General features: G+C 41.7%; 2 protein-coding genes across 2 annotated transcripts; one reads left to right on the top strand and one right to left on the bottom strand.

Annotated features, from left to right (window-relative positions):
- Window positions 1–10,688: 10,688 nt before the first annotated feature.
- Window positions 10,689–12,931, top strand: SF3B5 (splicing factor 3b subunit 5). The gene has a single exon (XM_088667279.1). It carries the CDS (start codon window positions 12,529–12,531, stop codon window positions 12,787–12,789), a length of 261 nt encoding a protein of 86 aa, XP_088523405.1. The 5' UTR covers window positions 10,689–12,528; the 3' UTR covers window positions 12,790–12,931.
- Window positions 12,932–13,448: 517 nt separating this feature from the next.
- On the bottom strand, window positions 13,449–20,980 carry ZC2HC1B (zinc finger C2HC-type containing 1B). Its single transcript, XM_088667278.1, has 7 exons — window positions 20,795–20,980; window positions 20,237–20,301; window positions 18,684–18,803; window positions 17,763–17,901; window positions 16,921–17,051; window positions 15,694–15,799; window positions 13,449–14,863 (listed from the first exon to the last, which is right to left on the bottom strand). Exons 1-7 carry the CDS (start codon window positions 20,829–20,831, stop codon window positions 14,787–14,789), a joined length of 675 nt encoding a protein of 224 aa, XP_088523404.1. The 5' UTR covers window positions 20,832–20,980; the 3' UTR covers window positions 13,449–14,786.
- Between the last annotated feature and the right edge of the window lie 418 nt (window positions 20,981–21,398).

Here is a 21,398-nt window from a genome sequence, read left to right as displayed (position 1 = left end):
TCCAGATGTTGCTGAACTACAACTCCCATCCTCTCTGACCATTGGCCATGCTTGCTGGTGCTAACAGGAGTTGCAGTTCAGTAACATCTGGAAGGCCAACATTTCCCCATTGTACTTGCACTAGAGATATCATTTACGCACAAGGACCCTCCTCCAGTCTGAGGGCTTCACACCCTCAAGGACAACCTTCTGGGGGGCACGTGGCCAGTTCCGGAGGGGCAATGGCAAAACTGGGTGGGTAACATCCCATTCATACTCCATTTTTACACTCCATCTCTCCAACCACAGAGAAAGATCCAAATGCTCAGAGACACACAGAGATATAGCAAAGTGTTGGGGAGCAAGAAAAAAGCTAAGCTGCATAGGGGAATGGAAAAATAGTAAGAAGAAAGGAGGAGGAACAGAGAAGAAAAAGTCTGACTTTGTGTCTCTGTATATTTTAGCTTTTCCCTTTGCTTTCCCTCCAACTCTGTGTCCTGTGGGTCTACGCTACTTTATCTCACTGTGTGAGGGCCACAGAATAGAAAACAGTGCTGAGGCAAAGATGGAAGTGAAAGCCTTGGACTAGCTGTGGAGCTGAGGGCGTTCATAGTCCAGCTCCATCAACATACTGTATTGGGTTGGCCTCCTGTTAGGGTAAATAGTCTCAATTGTAAGAAAAAGAAAGCTGTGTTTTAAAGTGTGGGGGTGAGAGATATATTTCAGGCATCACTTTAGTTGCTTTCCTTCATGTATCTTAACGATGCAAGTAGATAACAGTAATGCTGAAACCATCCCTCACACACACTAAAATAACATCACTGGGTTATTTCCCTTTGTAAGAACAATGAATCTATTAAAAATGTTATTATTCATACAGTATATTTCAGCCATCAACTGATTTATAATCTGTAAACTGTTTCTCTCTAGACAGTTTATGGAAAGTCAGTAATTCGCAAGCACTCTACATTTCTTCACCTGTAAAATTGTAAGTAATAGTTATAGGACATCATTGCTGTGATGGTGAATGACATTAGCAAATGCTTTTTCTTGACCTGAGGTCAAACACTTACTTTAAAACCCACAGATTAATTTGCAATATATCCTGTGAATAAATTCCTCTCTCCATTTGGGATTATTCGGTTTCAGTAAACAATATTTTATCAACAGAATGTGAAACAGTTTTTATATGATAGAAAAATCTTGAGGATTTGTATCAGAAACAAACTCTTCTGAAAGGGATCCAAGAGAAGATAGGTATTATTATAGGTAAATATTATATATATATATATATATATATATATATATATATATATATATATATATATGTGATAATTGCATTACAGCTGTCAATAATTATTTGGATCTGGAAGGTAGTGTGAGTTAGGCCTGGAGGAATAAGCAGCTCATTTGCACACATTTCTATTCTTGTACATATCTTTTCATGGGAAAGGGGCTGAGAAGAATTGCAGATAAATCATTCCAAGTGGAATGACTAGTTAAATTGTCGGTTTCTCCAGTTCTTGGGAATGCTGAGCAGGCAAATTTGAAAATCTTTTCTGAGAAGTTTTGACAGCTGCCAAACCTTTGTATCAAAAGTAGCAGCTCTGAGTTTGATATACAGTCATTTCTCATTTTATTAAGTCTTGGATTGTCTTTATGGATTACTTATTGGTATAAATCTAGATGACTTGTTGGATTGCATGGTAACTCATAGAAGGCTGGGGTCACTCTGGAACAGTGTGACAGACTGTATTTATGTTTTTAAGTAATTTGGTTTCAATAATAATGTAATTTAAATTTTGTTCAAATAAACATTTAAGAAAGATTACTCTACTGAAAGCTTCCAATTTCTGCCTCAAGTATCATACATATTAATAGGCACTACAGTCTAGATTTTGAACCACGCTAGCGATTATTATTATTTTATATAATACCCTGTTTCTCATATTTTAAGACATACCCATAAAATAAGCCATAGCAGGATTTTTAAGCATTCAAGGAATATAAGCCATACCCTGAAAATAAGACATAGTGATAGGCGCAGCAGCAATGCCGGCCGCGGCAGGAGGAGGAGGAAAAAAATAAGACATCCCTTGAAAATAAGCCATAGTGTGTTTTTTTGAGGAAAAAATAAATATAAGACGTGTCTTATAATATGAGAAACACGGTATATGCTGGAACACCATTATCTGGCAGAAAAGTTACAGATTTTCAAAGGAATGTCTGAAGTTTAGAAAAGCTTTTAACCCACTTGCAGTGCAATACTCTACATGCCATCTCAGAAATAAGTCCTATGAGCCTTATGGATTCAAGAAGTAAGTGAGCATAGGGCCGCAACCTTAATAACTGTGTCTCAGGGGTAGTGAACCTGCAGCCCTCCAGATGTTGGTACAACTCCTCTTCCCTGACCATTGTTCATGCTGGCTGGGGCTGATGGGAGTTGGAGTCCAACAGCATCTGGAGGGTGACAGCTTAGCCATAGCTGCTTTAACTGTAGCCATTCAATCAAATAATTTAGAGATCTGTAAGAAAGGCTAGCAAAAGAGTGAACTGTTGGAAAACCTGCACGATAGGCATCAGAAAGACCAGCAGACAATACAAATGGCTGCCTATGGTGACAGAATTCTAGGGGCTCAAGACCAGGCATCCCCAAACTTCAGCCCTCCAGATGTTTTGGAATACAATTCCCATCATCCCCGACCACTGGTCCTGTTAGCTAGGGATCATGGGAGTTGTAGGCCAAAACATCTGGAGGGCCGCAGTTTGGGGATGCCTGCTCAAGACTATCACAGCCCATTTTTCCTTATTCCCTACAAGTTAATGGAACAAAAGTCCCCCACTCCACTCCATTCACTTGTATGAAACAGGCAAAATGCTTCAGGGGGAATCACACGGTCTCTTCTCTGCCCCCACCCTCAATGGAACAACCATATAAAATAAGTTCAAAAGGGCCAGTGAAATTATTTTTCCCTCCTAAGGCAACAAAACAGATTGAGCCAGTCCTGCACTAATCTAGCCATTGATTACTTGCAAAGAGTTTGGCTTCCTTTGTCATTTATGCCTCAAAGGCATTTACCATGAGCAATAGGTCCAGCACTTCAGAATTCCTTATTAACCACAGCACAGGCATCTGTCCACAACTCTTAAGATTCATCATTTCTACATGAATCCTTAACGATTGCTAAGCCAGTGAAGACTGCATCATATACCAGATCTGTGAAGAATCCTCTGTCTTGCATTCTAAGGAAAGAGATGGCAGATTACAGCGTATATTAGCTGACTGCAACTTTTGATAGAGCCATTGCACAAAATGATTAAGCACAGGAGAAAGCAGTGGAACTAATTTTAAGCTGTCAGAGAAACTTATGTTACCCATGCAATAACTCGCCTGTCATAGTTGGTTAAAGCATATTGGCAATATAGCATATTTTCTCATCTTCTGCCCTGTGTTGTTCAACAATCACCCTACCCTAGGGAAGCATCTGGAAGCCATTCTCATCCATCTCAAGAAAAGCCTTTGACCATAATCTGCTTTACACTGTGATTCTAAGCGTATTTACTTGGGAATAGGTACCCTTGAAAACAACATGATTTACTTCTGAGATAACCTGGTTAGGGGTGGCTTCAGAGTTACCTAGTCATTGCACAGTCTAAAACTGAAAAGAAAATGCTTCTCTTTTTGACAACCGAAGGTGGGATGATGGATAGTTTTTGCAACTTTTTGCAGCTCGTTGTTGGGTAGCAACAGAGGAAGCTGCTTTTCACTGAGTCAGACTATAGGTCCATCTAGATCAGGCATAGGCAAACTCCGGCCCTCCAGATGTTTGGGACCACAATTCCCATCATCCCTAGCTAACAGGACCAGTGGTCAGGGATGATGGGAACTGTAGTCCCAAACATCTGGCAGGCCAGAGTTTGCCTATGCGTGATCTCAGGGCCGTCTTAAGCACCTTTGGCGCCCTGGCGCCGTGGTGCGACGGATCCCTCCGGCGCCCCCCGCCCCGTTTCCCAGCGCGGCGGGTGGGCGGGCAGGCGCAGCGCGGCTGCCGAGGGCGCGGCTGCGCAGCGGGCGGGCACAGCGCTACTGCCAAGGGCGCTGCTGCGTGGAAGAGCGGCCGGTGGGCGCAGCTGCGATGCACCCCCCTGGTGAGCCGGTGCCGTGGCGCCCTGCACCACCCAGCCTGGCCATAGGGCCGGCCCTGCGTGATCTAAATTGAAGTGCCTATGCATGATCTTAGAATTTTGAAGTGTCAGGCATAACTCTACCGGTAGTGGCTTTAGCCCAAACATAGCAGAGTTTTCCTGAACAGTGCAGAAGCTAGTTGAGGTGGAAATGACTAGTCAGCTAGACGCAGAATAACTATTTACAGGATTTATTAAAAGAAAATAAAACCAGCAGAGTTTCTGCATACAAAGCAAAGCAAAATAAATCCCCCCCCTCTCTCTCTCTCTCCAACCATACGCAGCACTCCTACTCCTAACACCCAACAAGAAACAACTGTGCTAGCATTCCTAGATAACAGTTCAGTGCTGGTCATTAACCAATCAGAGAGCTGTTGCCAGGCCAGGCAGACCTTGGCTTTTTGCCAAGAGTAATTTGACACTGCCTTGAGTTAACTGTGTGAAGCAAGAATCTGTAAGTTTCCCATAAGAACCAATTAACAGAAACCGAACAATTGTCTACACGGACTGGCAGTGGCTCTCTCCAGGATTCCCCGAGATGTCAGGCCTTGAACCTGGGATGTTCTGCATGCAGAGCAGATGCACTATCACCAAGTCAGGCTCCAATTTCTAGAGTACCTGACGAGAAAGCCATGCTTCATATTGCAATACATTGTTAGGTGTACTTAGGCCCATTTATTTCAGTGGGTTGGGTCTTGAAGAAGTTAGTGAAACTTCATTTCCACTAAAATAAATTAGATGAGTTAATCACGACTAACACAAATATGATTGATTTCAGTGGAACTGAAGCATTACTCCTTTAGATTCAGCCACTCCTCTGGATCTAATCCACTGTGTTTATGGGTTAAAAAAGTCTATGTTGGCTCACGGCCAGACTGTATATGAGTAATTTATGGAGATTAGAATAACAGGGCAGTGAACAAAGTATTATAAATTACTTTTAATTAGACCATCTGTATTTTCCTTGATGGAGTGGAGGAAAGTAATGCAGTATGTCAAAGTATGAGGATATTTTTCAATATGCATATCAACTCAGAAGTAAGTCCCGCTGAGTTCAGTATGATTCTTTCCGAGTTAAGAGTGCCTCTCTGTTCAATTTACTGGGCTGTTAAGTGTTAGTTCTCCTTCAGGATTTTAGGAATATATGGTAAGGTCAAATCATATCAGTGAAGTAAGTGAAGGATCATTGATGTGCACAGAACAACAACACTAGAAACTGTAATTTGTTAGGCCAATCCATTTTTTTCTCTCCATCAAAACATGATAACTTTTATCATGGACTTCAGGAAGTTTTAATGGACCTAAATTAGTCTTAGGTAGCGTGAAGGAATCCTCATTCTTTTACTGCACTTGATAACAGTAACAGTGTGGAACAGATACTATTACTTTATGTTTGCAGAGTTGATGAATAGTGGTAGACCTGTGCTTACACTAGGAATTTGAATGGGCAGTTTTCCTATCTCAGCTTTACTAGTAGTGGGGTGGTCCACAAGGCTGCCTGATGTCTGTTATTAGTGTTACCATGAACCGACAGAGAACAAATTGATCTGCCTAACATGGTAAGTCCCAGTACCTGTGTGGCCTGTCTGATTTTAGCAATGTCAGAGTCATGATTATCCATTGGAGGGGCTGTGGGTGCCTGATAGTCCAGATTCCCTCTCCTGCCTTCCTCAATGTCAAGCAGCTGTCTCAAGCATTAACAGGTCTAGCCAAGTGATAGCAAAACAGCCAGATGGCAATTCTATGTATGGCTGGCCTGGAGTGGATCATACAGAAACCAACTATCTTTCTGTGCTGTGTCCAGAACAACCCAGGAATAATACAGCATACTGCAGGGTAAGTCATGTAAGGTTGTAGCTCAGCGGCAGAGCACATACTTTGCATGGAAAAGCTCCCAGGTTCAATCCCTGGTTTCTCCAGGCAGGGCTGGGGAAGACTCTTGCCTGAAACCCTGGATAAGTGCTGCCAGTCAGTAGATGATGCTGAACTAGAGGGATGGATGGTATAAGGCATCTCTCTGGTTTCCTAAGGTTTAGCAGCATAGCTGCCAAGTTTTCCCTTTTCTCGCGAGGAAGCCTATTCAGCATAAGGGAAAATCCCTTTAAAAAAGGGATAACTTGGCAGCTATGTTTAGCAGCCAAGGCTTATCCCTTAGTCTGTAAAGCCATGTTCTTGTGCTGTGTGTGACTCAGGCCAGTTCTTCTGTGGTGGGGAAAGATTTTCCAGTATAGGCTTTGTTGTGGTTTATGGGCCCTGAATTTCAGTTTTCTCCTTGCTATCCATGTCATGTGGTGCTCCTGATTTATTTTGCAGTATAGCCATGCACAAGGAGTGTTTTCATATATAAAATCAGTATGTGCTTATTAGCTTCTCCTGAACTAATTGTGTGGCATTTTTATTATAAACATATTTAAGGAAAATCCCATTTAAGCTTCACCTGTGAAAACGCCCTCAGTCCTTTGAAAATCAAGTTGCAAACACACCAGCGTGTAATCTACTTTTCTTCCTTCCCTCTTATTTAGCAATATTTCCTGTGGAACCTTCAAGTGTACTTACTTCCTCATCCATCAAGTTAATTTCCTAGTGGTTTATTTTTATTAATCACATCTACTCTCCAGGCAATCCACCTGCAGCTCAACTGCTTGTCTTGGAGTTTGAAAACAATTCTATCTTCATTTCAATATTTGAGTGGAATTCCCTATGCTCAGTAATTACATTTAGGTAACAGATGGAAAGACTCTCGGATTGTGCCAGATGAACAGTGCAAACCTATTCATGCCTACTCAGTGATAAGACACTTTGCATTAAATAGGGCTTACTCACGGGTAACTGGGAACAGGATTGCAGCAAAATTAATTTTGACAGATGAGCTATTGACAGAGAAAAGGAAATTACTTACCATGACTCACAGCTGGTACTCTGAAAACTCTTCAGGATTGGCTTCTACCCACACCCACCAACTTTTGACTGAGCTGAAAAGTAAGGTGCCTCTAGCCTGCTCCCCAGATAATTTTGGACCAGTAGAAGGACTCCTTGGTGTTTTATCTCCTGTTCTATGTTTTTGTGATTTACATCTAATAAGTGATATAATCTCACATTTAGATTCACATCTAAACACTGATATGAAACTTCAACCGCGCAGGTCCTAGCATGATACCACCATCCCCAGCCATTGTGCCAGAGCTGTGCCTTCTGCTTTCCTATACAACATGGACCAAGACCTATAGCTTCCTTTGTATCTCCAACAAAAGTGACACTTGAAACTGTACTCAGACGCTCAGATGCTCTGCGTTTTGCATGGGAACCAAAGCACTCTTAGCAGTCTTCACTACAGAGAGACTTGTGTGCCCTGAGGCACTCCAGTGTCATTGGCACACCCCAGAGGCTCTGTTCTGTGGAAGGTATGAATATAGAATGATCCATCCACCCTTTGTTTTGTCAGGTGGGCTACCAATGCCACCAGGATCTTGGTAATTGCTCTAAATGCTGAAGTGCAGTAGCAAAAGCACAGAAACCATTTGTTGGGTAAATGGGCACCATGAAATTGCCCTCTGTTGTGGGTCTATGATCCATCTCCATGTTTGCATCAGAACATGCCTCTTCCTCAGGAACAAGGTCACTCAGCTGCTTTAGGTCAAGGATGACCCTGAGCTCCCTGCTATTCTTGGCCAACTAAGGAAGAATTGAAGAATATCTTTTGGCCCTGTAGAACTGCATCTATGGCCCTGATTTTTAGCACCTGTTTAATGTTCGCCACCATCATGTTCACTTTGACATCACAACTGCCCTGATCTTGTCCCAATGTTGTTGTGGCACCTGAAGTTGTTCCAGAGGTAGGGCAGTCAATCCCCCACATCTGGCAGTTTTGGACTTTTTAGTTTCCTTGTGGAAGGAAGATGAGGAGCTTGAAGAGGATTGGTGGGTTCTGGTGGCTAAAGCCTTGGACTTGAACCACCTCCATTTGCTAGAGCCCTGTAACTGGCACTTGAATTTCTGTGAAGTCAGAAGGGGGGGGTGACTTATGAGAGACACTGAGAAATGGATAGGATTGAGTTGTATTCAGTGTAGCATGAACTACCTCCTTGTGCAAGTGGAACAACTTCCATTTGCACAACAGGACTTTCCCCATTCTCCTCCCTTCTGTGCCCCCGAAATCTGTTTTGGCCTCCCACCCCCAACCCTGTGGTGCAGAATTGGGGGCGGCATGGAAGTCCCATTGCACAAGCAGAAGTCATTCCACACACACAAGTAATTTGCTGAATACCGCACAATGAGTTTTCAAATAAAATAATTTTGCACAATGTGTACATTGACTAACAAAGATCACCCTGCCCTCTTTTTGACTTTACTATCCTTGCACCAGATCTTTATCTTGATGGATAGTATGTAGAAGTTTCCCTCCCACAGGGCTGTCACTTGCCACTTCAGCTGGAGTCTGGGACTCAGAGGCAGAGGCAACAGCAGATTCTTGAACTTCTGCCATGCTTCTGTACCACAGCTCCAGACCTGCCTGCCTTAGTCTGACAGGGGCATTCTGTCCCTAACAGCTGTGCTAGCTGGCTGCTGGGAGTTGCACCACAACCAATATGGAGGGCAGCATGTTAGCAGAGGCTGGGCTTTAGTTTCTGGTTTATTTCCAATACTCAGGAAAATTAATGCCTGTATGAGCCACAGGAAGTATATAACCTTCTATTTTGAATTTTCAACTTGGAATTTGCCAAATACAGTGGTACCTCTACTTACGAATAACTCTACTTATGAATTTTTCTACTTATTTTTTTAGCTCCGTCCGCCATCTTGGATGCGGTTTAGATAGGATTTTTTCTACTTATGAATTTTTAGATAGGGTTGCTTCGACTTACGAATTTTTTCTCCCAATGCATTCCTATGGGATTCGACTTACAATTTTTTTCGACTTACAAATGTGTGTTCGGAACGCATTAAATTCGTAAGTAGAGGTACCACTGTATACAATGTGATAATGATTGATTATAGGAATGGTAAATCAAGATTGCCTACCAATATCAAATAGCAATCTGTGCTCCAGCTGTTCCAGATGAGCCATTCTGGTCAGTCATGTTAGTGATGAAGTGACAGGCATCGCCCTAAGGTTATATGGAAATATTTTACTAGCTTTCTCAGAGGTCTTACCTACTGTGTTACTGTATGTTTACAGTTGGATTTGGACTTGCGAGTAAGAAAGATACAGAATAAAGAATTCCGTCAAGATATAAAATTATATAAATTACATGACACCACATGGGGGTGAGTTGATATGGTAAATTCTCTAGCAGAGTTCCATTGTGTGCTATAAAGCACTGAGCACTCTTATTACATGGTAGCCTGATAATCTGAAGAAAAAGGGAGACAGTTCACATTTCTAGCTGCAAATCATCTCATAGGGTTGTTCACAACTTACACACTGAGCACAGGTGCAAGCTGTCTCTTCACATGTACAAGTGTTTGAAAAAGCATTTACTTGTTGATTTGTACAGCTCAGCTAATTTGCAAGTGTACACAGACTGTACACTCACTGAATGTTACATGTCAACAACTGTGCAAGTATACAGCTGAACTATTTGTGTGCACTGTTTGTGTGCACAGAATGAACAGTTGTTGAATGTAACATGTGAGCATACATAATGAATTGCCATTGAGATGCAGACGTATGGAAGTGCTGTGTGAAGATGTCATACACACGTAAATGTTGCAGTGACTGGTGATATCTCTGTGGCTCCCAAAAGTACTTTTGGGATCACAGAAATATATGCAGAGGTTCCCATTAGACATTATGTGTTTTCTGAGACTGTTTTAAAGAAGGGAAAACACAGATTCGTATTTAGTGGGTTAACCTGAAAGCCTGGAACTCACAGCTCAATTCCTTGCTTTCTGAAACTGCAATCCAACCCCTACACACTGTACTGGAATTAAATCCCATTGAACTCAGTAGGACATGTTTCTGAGTGGACACAGGTGTAAGAGTTGCATTATCAGTCATCTTAGAAAGTTTTATTAGCTTAAATAATTTGAAAACATCGCTATGTGAAATGTTCTAAAATACCAGTATAGCAGGGGTGTCTAAACTTGGGAGGCCAGTGGTCACATTTGCAATTTTAAGGAAGTGCCATGGGCACCAGTCACTAAATGTCTGCCATTGGGTTTTTGGAATCACTGTTGGCCCCGTATTTTATTGATTTTGGGTTGATTGGTTTCTGAATCAGGAACATCCTAAAAACTAGAAAACTCATTAAAATATTTATTAAAACCCTATATCCCCATTTCCCCTTTTTATTCCTCTTCACCTGGATGAAATAGTTTTTTCTTAAAACAAACCAAAGCCAAGGACTGCTGTGATGTCAGCAAATGTTCAGTATTATCTTGTTGATCGTATAGTGGTTAGTACTCTGCGTTGTGGCCGCAGCAACCTCGGTTCAAATCTGAGTCACGGCACCAAATGTTGTAAGCCAAAAATGGCTTATCTTCTGAGTTAGCCAATAAAACTCAGAGACAAGAGGAGTTGGACAGAGTCCATTATGTTTATTGCAAAGCAATAAGGTTACAGTCGAATCTTTTCGGAATACTGCAACCCCGCCCAAAGGTTGGGCAGGGGTATTTATAACATTTCAGACAAAGGATTTCAATTTAACCAATCACATAAATCATTACATCATTTTATATTTAATATTCATTATCTCATTTCATATTTAATTACCTAATCTAATACGCATGCGCAATAAGCATTGCTAACTAAACTTTGATACTTGCCGTGATCTGTTACATATTGTTAGTTTGCAAATATGGGAACCTGTGTTATGTGTGGATGTAACAATTTATGTTCTAGTTTATGAATTGCTACTTTGTGATTTACGTATTAGCTGACCTTCTATCCCAGTAGGGACAGCTTCTTGCTGAATCATCAGTTTCTTTAAAGCAACAGGTTACCATAATTCACTAATATAAGCATATTCCAGGATTTATGGGGAATTACATTATTACCTTAATTGGGGCCCTTTGGGCCCCTGCTACATTCTGAAAGTGAATTCCCAGTCAACAAAACTGGTCTTTGCAGTCACATATATTATGTGTGTCTTCACTAGCAAAGGACTCAGTAATGCAGTAGACTTCATAATTTGGATAAAATATTCAAGCCATTGCCTTCACATTAACCCCTATTCCTAGAAACGCCCTGTTGCCGTCATGCTGGCTTTTGCAGCATTGATCAAGAATAAAAATGACTTGACTTTCCAGAATAGGTTACGACGACACCCAGTGGCCATTCAGATTAACTGCACAGGAGAAACTTCCAATTATTTTAAAGCCAATCTCTACACAGTAATTTCAGGAATTTATTTAAGAGTACCGACTGCAAGCAGAATAAACAAGCAAAAGTTATTTTCCTATGGGAGGGATTCGGCACAGTCACCTCTTTCTTGCTTGCTCACCATCTATTCGGGTGGAAGGTCGGTGATCATGGTGGATTTCGATTCTAGGTTCAAAATAGGGTAACCAGAAAAGAAGGCCGTAATTTAGATTATGAAAGGGCTCGGCGCTCAAGTCTGTCGGAAAGCTGCGGCACCTCGTTTATCAGTCTCTGCTCTCTGATAGATATTTTATTGCTTTATTATTTTTATTATTCTGTTGGGAGCCGCCCAGAGTGGCTGGGGAAACCCAGCCAGATGGGCGGGAAAGAAAGAAAGAAAGAAAATTACTACTGTACACTGAACTAGGGAGAGGAGGGACTCTGCGCGTGCTAAGAGGCACGCCTTCGCATAATCCTGATAAACCTTGTACAAGAGAGATGAACTTGTGTTTATTTAATGAGCACACACGTTCTCATTCTTTCTACAGGGCTTGAGGAAGCGCTCCTTTGGAAAAACCGATTTCCCACGGACCTTCACAGGGGATTTTAACTTCTCCTCTCCATACCGAGAACCAATGTCTTTACAAAAAAAACCCAAGAAAAAACAACACCCCGGTGAAGGCGAAACGAAAGCATTTGTCTCATTCGTTTAAAAGGCAAGCCGGGAGGACTAACATTGGCTACGCCGTGAGCAAGGCCCGCCCCATATTCGGCACAGCGGATTGCGACCATAGAGAGCAAACGTTTACGATGCAAGAGCGACGTTACCTGGATACCGCAATAGCGCCAAGGTTGATCCGGAAAAGGAAGTGCGTGTCTGGTCCCGCCTTTTCCTCCGGCCTCCATTTTGTGAGGTGCTTTTGGGCGGCCTGGTAGAGACGGGCATTCGGTCGGGCTGATACGGTTTCGTCCTCTTGCATCGCTTTTGCCGGCTTCGAGACGCCGCCGCCGCCGCCGCCTCAGTTGCCGCCTTCCTCCTGTTCCTCCTCCTCACCCTCGTCGCCATGACGGACCGCTACACGATCCACAGCCAGTTGGAGCACCTGCAGTCCAAGTACATCGGGACGGGCCACGCGGACACCACCAAGTGGGAGTGGCTGGTGAACCAGCACCGGGACTCGTACTGCTCCTACATGGGCCACTTCGACCTGCTCAACTACTTCGCCATCGCCGAGAACGAGAGCAAGGCCCGCGTCCGCTTCAACCTCATGGAGAAGATGCTGCAGCCGTGCGGGCCGCCCGTCGACAAGCCCGACGAAGCCTGAGCCGCCTGGCGCCCCACACCCCCCGGGAGAGAAGAAAGGGCGGGAAACGGCAGCCGGGGCGAGATAAACTTTGGGAAGCGCCGCGACGAGGAGGGCCGACGGGACGCGGCTTCTTCCCTTGCCTGAGGCCGCCTTCTCCGGAACAAACCTGCCCTTCCGTCCCCTCCGGCTGCCGGGGCCAACTTTCTCTCGATTCCCCAGGCACCTTCGGAGAGCGCGGCTTGTGAACTTCCCTCAGCTCTGCCCCGAACTGTGAAAAGCCTGTCCAGCGCGCGAGGCTGAGGCAGCTGGTTCCCCTTGCTCGGAGGCGGCGAGAATTTCTTGGAAGAGGCCTGCAGGACTCCGGAAGGCGACGCGCCACCCCCACCCCCCGGCGCCTCACCCTTGATTTTTTTTTGTGACTTTTTTTGGAGGAATTTAGGCAACTCTTTAATAAATGCCACACTCTGCCTTCTAATCTGTTTTGTGGTGATTCGTTAATTTATACAGGAGACGTCAGTAAGGCTGCATTTTTGAGCAAGTCCCGTTGAACTCAGCGAGTCCCATTCAAGTCAATGGGGCATGCTTCTGAGTAGACCTGCAGGGGATTCATCTGTAATGGACTGTACAGGGCAAACAAATACCTGCATTTCAAAATGTTATAGGGTTATGTGTGGCTGTGAAATTGCTGGAAAATATTTGTGGATATCTACAGAAGCAGTGGATTCCCCCCCCCCTACTTTTAGTTGAGGGTTGCTGTTACTCTGCTTCATGCAGGTCTCTCTTTTAATTACCATTAAAATGACTGGAGTCTGCACAACATATGTATTGCATATTTTACACAACCATCACATAAGGGTCACCTAGGTTTGATTAGTCTGTTGATTTTTTTCTTTCATTAGTAGCAAAACCCAGCTAACCAATATAATGAGGGGGAAAAATACTTAAATAAAATTGAGGGTGGGATGTTATGGTGAACAAATAGGAAACACTTGACTTGAGCTTAAAATTACAGCATGTGTGTGCGCATTTGACTCCATCGTCCATAACCATTTGCTACTCCTGTATATATGCCAGTTGCAAATACTGAGTCAACTCCCAGGAATTTGATCATGTTTCTTTTATTATTGCATAGTTCGAAAAGTTATACAGGTCTCATGAGACACAGGATACAAGTTTATCGGTGAACTAGTTTGCTGGACTCCTGGGCTGTAAAAAGTAAGTGCTCTTATTCAGAGGCAAGGGCAACATGCCACCCTTATTTTTTGCCCTGTACTGGAACCCTAAAAGCAGTAAAACATTAATTTAGGAGGGCTGTGAAATAAAGCAAATCATATACAATGGTATAAGTTTCTCTCTTATCTGAAGGTGGACTCTGTTAAGACTGCTTCAAGGTACAGTGGTACCTCTTACGAATTTAATGCGTTCCGAACGCACATTCGTAAGTAGGAAAAATTGTAAGTCGAATCCCATAGGAATGCATTGGGAGAAAAAATTCGTAAGTAGAAGCAACCCTATCTAAAAATTCGTAAGTAGAAAAAATCCTATCTAAACCGCATCCAAGATGGCGGACGGAGCTCCATTCGTAAGTAGAGTTATTCATAAGTAGAGATACCACTGTACTGATCAAGAGTACTTTGAAATGGTTCAGCTAGAAAAACTTGAGAAACTGATCTATTTTTATACCTGTGATACAGATGCTGGTGTAGCAATACATGGCTATTTTGTATGATTTTGTTTACTAAAACGGACATTGTAGGCCATATTCTGATCTGAAGAAATGAGAGTTGCATAAATGGATACAAATAGCAAAATGTCACGTTTACATTAAGGTATCTTGCGCTTGCAGTAGGTTTTGTATTTCCATATTTTACAAGCTTATTTCTACTATATAAAAAGTTCTTTGGAATTGTCATTTTTCCTTGACTGGTCTGTTTCTCAACTGTTTTTCATGGCTTTTAAGAGAATTAAGATTGGATCACTCATGCACAAACCCGGTGATGTAGTTACTTTGTTCCTTACCCAGGCTCCTTCCCAGGGGGAATTGCAGGTGCTTTTTTCTGTGGTGTTGCAGCAGAGGTTTCTCCAGCATGCCCTTAAAAATAACAAATCAATTATACCTCTTTAAAATCCTTTGCAAAAATATATTCTGGGCATAATCCAGAAAAAGTCAAGCATTGATTTCATTTGTAGAATTACAGTGCATTCCTATAGATGTTTGCTCAGAAGTAAGTTCCATTGAGTTCAGTGGGGTTTGCTCCCAGGTGAGTATAGGATTATAGATTTAAGCATTAAACTTTCATTGTGTTTTGAAGGTGCTTGACTGTGGTTACCGGTATTTCCAGTCTTATGATAACTATTCTAAGGTTTGCTTAGTCAAAGTTTGTGGGCTTTTCCATAACCTGTATAATAGGAGCCAAAGGCAAGAGTATATAGCAGAATAATTTTGAATATTAATTTCACTCCAAATGCTATATCCCTTCTCCTTCTACTGTTTCTAGAATTATTTATATCTTCCTTAGCCCTTTGAGCCCCCAAATAGGTTTTCTAGATAGTTTACCTAAATAATCCAAAAAGCAAATTATATTGCATATCAGTTAATAAATTATTAGTTCAAAAGTAGTCTATAAAGCCATCGTAAGCTACAGAAAACTCACCTACTAAGCCCTATGATAGTGTTAGAGTAGTTCTAATGGTTACAGAATTGGCTTAACCAGAACAGTAAAGGCATCCATGCAATATGCAACAGCAGCAAAAATGAATCTCTTCTACAGAGTGGTTTTAACAATAGGACATACTAGCTAATGAATGTGAAATGCTATGAAATTGTTTAATTTTAAAGTTTGGGAGGTGCAGTTGTAAGAGGAATAATTTCTGTGGCCCTCAAATATTTCTGAGCATTAATTCAACATTTTTGCTACTTACCTATTACTACTTGGCTTGGATCAGTGCCTTCCTGTGTCTTGTTCTGAAGCAGTGTTCCCACAGCACTTGTTAGGGTTGGTTCTTTTTTGGGAGTTGCTTGCTTGCCCTGGAAAATATATAGTAAATATATAAAGAACGCTTTAGCATACGTTCATTATTCAGTACAGTTGATTTATCACATTTGCATCCAAAAAGCTTAAGGAAGTGTATATGGGATTATCATATGTTTATCCTCTCAACAATCCTATGATGTTTAGATAAAGAGTGACTGACTACCCAAATATTCTGCGGTGAGGGGCAGGGGGCAGAATTCAAACCAATATTTCTCTGATCCAACACTATCCACTACATCACGTTGGCCCTTCACTAACTGAAGTTGTGTATTAGCTAGAGTACTTAGATTCTCCCCAAAACCTCTCATAATTGTCAGCAACACAAACTGGAGGAGAAAAAAAACCTTAGAAAATTTGCTTTATGGCAGGTAAAGGTAAAGGACCCCTGGACAATTAAGTCCAGTGAAAGGTGACTGGGGTGTGGCGCTCATCTTGCTTCAGGCCAAGGGAGCTGATGTTTGTCCAGACAACTTTCCGGGTCATGTGGCCAGCATGTCTAAACCACTTCTGGCCCAACAGAACACTGACGGAAGCCAGAGCACACGGAAACACTGTTTACCTTCCCGCCTCAGCGGTACCCTCCAGTCTGTTGGTTAAAATATTTCTGCACATTTTCCTATGGGTTTTTGTTGTTTGCAAATTCTGGTTTGACTGGTTTATTCATCCACCAGTCTTTTCTATGGGTCAAAAATGTGATATTTGGAAACATTTTGCATTCTGCTTTTAATGGGAAAAGAGTAGAGTGAAGTGGCAAAAATTAGTAGAAAATAATTTTGCAATGAACATGTATTCATTGACCATAATATAATATATGCTTAGGGATGGACCATGACTCATTACTGCCTACACTGCTTGGCAGAGACTCTAGGGTTTCAGGCAGGTGATACTCCCAGTCCCAGATGTACATGCCAGGGAATGAATTTGGGACCTTCTGCATGCAAAGCAGATACTCCACTACTGAACCGCAACCCTTCTCCAGAATTCATGGGAAAGTGAAAGAATTAACGTATATACATTTGGCAGAGCTCCTCGTTTTTATTATTCTATATAGCCCCCTGGAAGAAGGATGGGATAAAAATGTGACTAATGGCTTGAATACAATAAAATTACTTACAGGGGGTGCTTTGGATCCTTTCTGACCTGGAGCAAATGCACGCCTGGCTGCTTGTTCTTTGCAGAAATTGATGTGCCTTTCTGCTGCAGCCTCATTAAACCTTCTCATGCAGTAAGGACACTGAATATAATCTGAATATAACAGAGGAATGGGGGATATAAAAGCAATTTATATAGTGCCTGGGAGACAACATCATCACTGTTATAAAATATATAAATAATGTGAATATGCCACAGTGAGCCAGTTTCCGTTTGTCATCTAAATCCAGGTTCATGGCTTAACTCCTGGACAAACCATGAGCTATAAACCACAGGACAGCTTCGTTACAACTTGTGGTTAGGCTGGAGAAAGCTTAAACAAGCACAGGCTGGGACAACATGCTGAGCCAAACTGTGGTTTAGCTCAGCATTGCACAGTAGAAAAACAACTCAGGAGGAGCAAAGCAGACACAATCTCCTCTCTGACAGTAGCCTGCACATTCATGCTAAGCCATGCTTTGAATCAGAATAATGTGTGAATCAGACTTATGATTGCTATCTTGCAGATGAAGAAATTAGGTTGAGAGAAACTTTCCACTGAAACAGTAGCTGAGTTGAAAATTATTCCCTTGAGTGGAAGTCCAGTGCTATCCACTAGCTCTGTTTTAGTTGATTGTTCAAATGACTTTAGTTAGACCCAGACTGCCCCTGGGCAGAATTGTATCCATAGGGTGTTCCCACAGGTGAAGGCAATGGATATCTCTTCTTCTCTGCAGGAGATTTCTCTGAATCTTTGGCCCCTCTGTGAGCCTGGACCCAACTATTTTTAAAAAAGGATGAACAGCTTCAATGCAAGAAAATAACCTGGATTAATGGTTGGAGGTGGAGGCGGAGGCAGAGGGCGGCCTTCTTTCATAGCTATAGTGGCAAGTTTGGCTGATCGGATTGTATTAATGAAGTTCTCATGTTGTTGTCTCCAATTAGATTTTTTCTCTGGTTGGCTCTGAAAAGGAAATACTTGAATCACATTTTCCAGTGAGAGGGTGCATTAATAGATACATAGTCCTAAACTGTTTTTGAAAAGAGAATTTCAAGAGATGTTAAATGTATGATGATGAAACAATAACAAGCAATAATAAAGATTAATTATTTATTAAACACAGGTAATACAGTTCTTGGTTTTCTTGTGCCATGTGCAGAAGAGGGAAGATAGCTATGGCAGTGTCGCCTCTAACAAATGAGTGGGTAGGAAGGATGGGGTTTGGGGTAGGAGTTTAGTAAACGTTGGTGGATTTAGGTGGGAGCCAAAGCCTGGGCTTGGTGGAAGATTTGAAGAGGGAGGGTATGGCAGCCTGTGCATAGATGGAAAGAGATTAGAGAGCTTGGTGGGTAAGGGCAAGGAGATGAATTTCTTAATCTTGAGTTGAAGAATCATGGAATCACAATGCTCACGTCTTATTTGAGGCAAGTAGAATGTATTCTTAGGATCTGTATTTCTGAACCAGGAAATAGCAATTAAACTAGATGTTAATATGAGCCCCAAATGGATGATTCCAAAAGCACAGTTTCATAGTGAATGAAGAGGTCTCAGAGGGCTTGTAAAGAGGAAGAAGAAATATGCACTTACTTCCTAGTAGGCAATGTAAGGGAATTAGAGTCAGAGGGATAATGTATGACTCAGTTCTACAGTAACTTCTACAGGACGTTTCAACCCTCTGTATTAGTGCAGTCCTTATCCCTGAAGTGATATATTTGAATTGAGTTGCATGCCTAATTCAAAAATACCTTCGGGGGTGGCTTCCTCTTTACTGTTGGAATGTCAGTTCCCTGCAGTCGCTGTTTCAAGGAATTAAATGGCTTGCGCTTTTTGTTGAAGACTTTTCTGCATATTGGTTCATGTCGTGCCTAAGATGGAGAGAGACAGAAAAAGGTCTGCCAAATAAGGGTTGATCAAAATTATGTTATACTGAGTTCTAAATGTAGGACTCCAGAAATGAAAATAAAAATGAAAGGTATGATTATGTCAAGCCTTGATTAGTGTGCCCAAGCTTTGGGGCGTCAGCAAAGGAGATGATCCCTGACTTGTATGTATATCTAATTACCTGTGTCTGAATTCTATCCTGGACATGGAATAAATGTGGGTAGCTAATTTGACTAATCTGGGATCCTTCTTGTTTTTTCAAGTTACCGGTAAATATTAAGAAGGTAGGTGTGCGTGTTTTCCCTAGCAGAGGTGTAATTATTTGGCTGTAGTGCCAACCAAGTTGAGTGGCTCGCTCACCTTTGATTGGCTCAGGCTGTTGCACCTGCAAGGATATAATCTTGTAAACAAAGTGCGATTTTAAAAAAGAAGCATCAGTTTCTCTTGTTTTGTTTTTATGTTGGGTCCAACACAATGCTTTTGTAAAGGCCGCATGGCTTGGCAAAAGTCAAGTTTGAGGACAATATATAAACCATCCTGGACACTTTAAAATGGCCTGAACAGGGGACTTTAAAAACTTGTAACTCTGAATCCCCTTGCTAATTGCACGTTAGCTAAGCAGTGAAGGAAGGCGTATGTATGCCTAAGTACCCAGTAGCCCCAGGTTCAAATCCCTACTCAGTCATGAAGTTCACCGTGTCTCCTCAGTCTAACCTACTTCAGAAGGTGGTTGTGAGGACAGAATGGAGTGGGGAGACCCGTGTATACTCCTTGGAGGAAAGATGATACATAAATGTAGTAAATTAAAAAAGGGGTAAATGGAGGGGGGAACCCAGCTCTTGTGTTTATTGATATTCATGTGGCCCTATCAATTATGTGGTGGCAGCCGCTAAGAAAGAGTGGCAATTAAAGGTACGGTAGTGTAGTTTAAATAGGAAGTGAAAATGTAGCAGAAGGTGGCATGGTCATCCATATTCAAAAGGATTCCTAAGTACATGAACTTGAATTGGTCCAAACTGCCCAGAGCTAAGGGACTAAGAAACACATTAACATATGTAAAAATGTGAATGAAACATTGGGAATTGTTTCTAAGGTATGTGAGGTATGCATGGAGCTTCCATTTATTACTAATTTTTCTTCTCTTTGCATTGAATTAAAGGCAGGGATGAGGGATATTTACTGTAAACACTAACAAGTACTTCATGTACTTGCCTGTCGCTATTTCTGCTTTGAATTCCTTAAAAGCTGCAGTCTATGAAAGCTTCTGCTGTAAAGTTAACTTCAGCTGTGAACCAGCCTAAGATTGCTACTGAATTCATTCATTAACCGAGTCATTTTCCATTCTTGCTTGGTCAATTATCTTAAGGTTGCTTTTATGTCACTAAATATATTCAGTGGTTAATTGTCTTGTTTTTACCAGTGCATCCTGTATAAAATGTCTTCCACAGATTTCACAAGAAAGCAAATTCTGGCTGCTAGCATCTGTGTGAAATGGAAGAATACAAGTTATTACTTACTTATCCAGGGTTTTCTAACATCCAAGAAATCCACACAATCTCATTTTTTCTCTTCCCATTGTGCTTCCCCTCTTCTCATGGTATTAATCCAACCAATTTTGTTATTTTTAATGCATATGCTGCTACGTGCCAATAAATAGCCCTTTATTAAGTTAGAAAAAGAATTAGACAGAAAGTCTGCATATGAAAAAGGGTGCTTCCAGAAGGATTTAACAAGGTTAATACTTTGAGTGATGTATTACTTATCATACTCACTGCATGAATGAGGGTAGCTTACATGACTGTGGTCTGTTCAACATGTTTGACATATTTCTATGAATAGATTCTGCAAATATCAGCCAGTATGGACAAACATTTACTTAAATGTAATGAAGAGCAGAGAGCCTGTGCAAAACCATTCACTGATAAGTGATAAAAGTTACCTACAGCTCAAAGTAAAAATTGAGAATATTACATACCTACAGTTGCTGCTTTATTCCCAGGAATCACACTCATCTCATAGTGCAGTGATATCAAATTCTGCCTTTAATACTTTTTCAGGGAGACAGGAGCACCAGGTAGTTTACTCTTGCTTATCTAGCTCCTTTACTTGTAAAAGCCCAAGTTAAATGTCATTGGCTGACAGTTAAAACAATTATGACACATGCAACGCCTCCATCATCCAATGAGGCACATGAAAACAGAAGTTAAGCTGCTCTGAATACATTTGCTTCCTCTACAAGACAGTTATCACTGAGTGTTTTAGTAACGGGAAACCTTGACTTAAGACAGATGTTCAATAAGGCAGTTGCTTCTTCAGCTACAGAAATTTCTAAAGTAGTTTAAACTAATAGAGGTGAACTGTTTACCATTGACCCCGTCCCTCCTTATTAAGTGGACAGTGATAAAAAAAGTGTTGTAGGAATCACAAGATGCTCAGGAAAGGTTCTTTGAGGGAAATTCTGGGAGGCTGGGCTAGCAATGTATAACCATGATCACTAGATGGAATTTCCATGTTCAGAGGCAGTAGAATACAGTGGCTGGAAGAAGATCATGCTCAACTTGTGAACACTTCATATTCAT

Source organism: Zootoca vivipara, chromosome 3 (genome assembly GCF_965207765.1).
Source record: "Zootoca vivipara chromosome 3, rZooViv2.hap1.1, whole genome shotgun sequence".
NCBI lineage: Eukaryota > Metazoa > Chordata > Lepidosauria > Squamata > Lacertidae > Zootoca > Zootoca vivipara.
Note: the sequence above shows the minus strand (reverse complement) of the source record. Positions and strands in the feature narration are given on the sequence as shown.

Excerpts from the sequence above, each read along its gene's own strand:
- SF3B5 (XM_088667279.1), top strand. The coding sequence starts at position 12,529 with ATGACGGACCGCTACACGATCCACAGCCAGTTGGAGCACCTGCAGTCC.
- ZC2HC1B (XM_088667278.1), bottom strand. The coding sequence starts at position 20,831 with ATGAGTGTGATTCCTGGGAATAAAGCAGCAACTGTAG. Across the intron at positions 18,804-20,236 it reads ATTTTATACAGGATGCACTG|GCACGACATGAACCAATATG; the intron begins GTAAAAACAAGA and ends TCTCCATCTTAG. Across the intron at positions 17,052-17,762 it reads ACCTCCAACCATTAATCCAG|ATTATATTCAGTGTCCTTAC; the intron begins GTTATTTTCTTG and ends TGTTATATTCAG.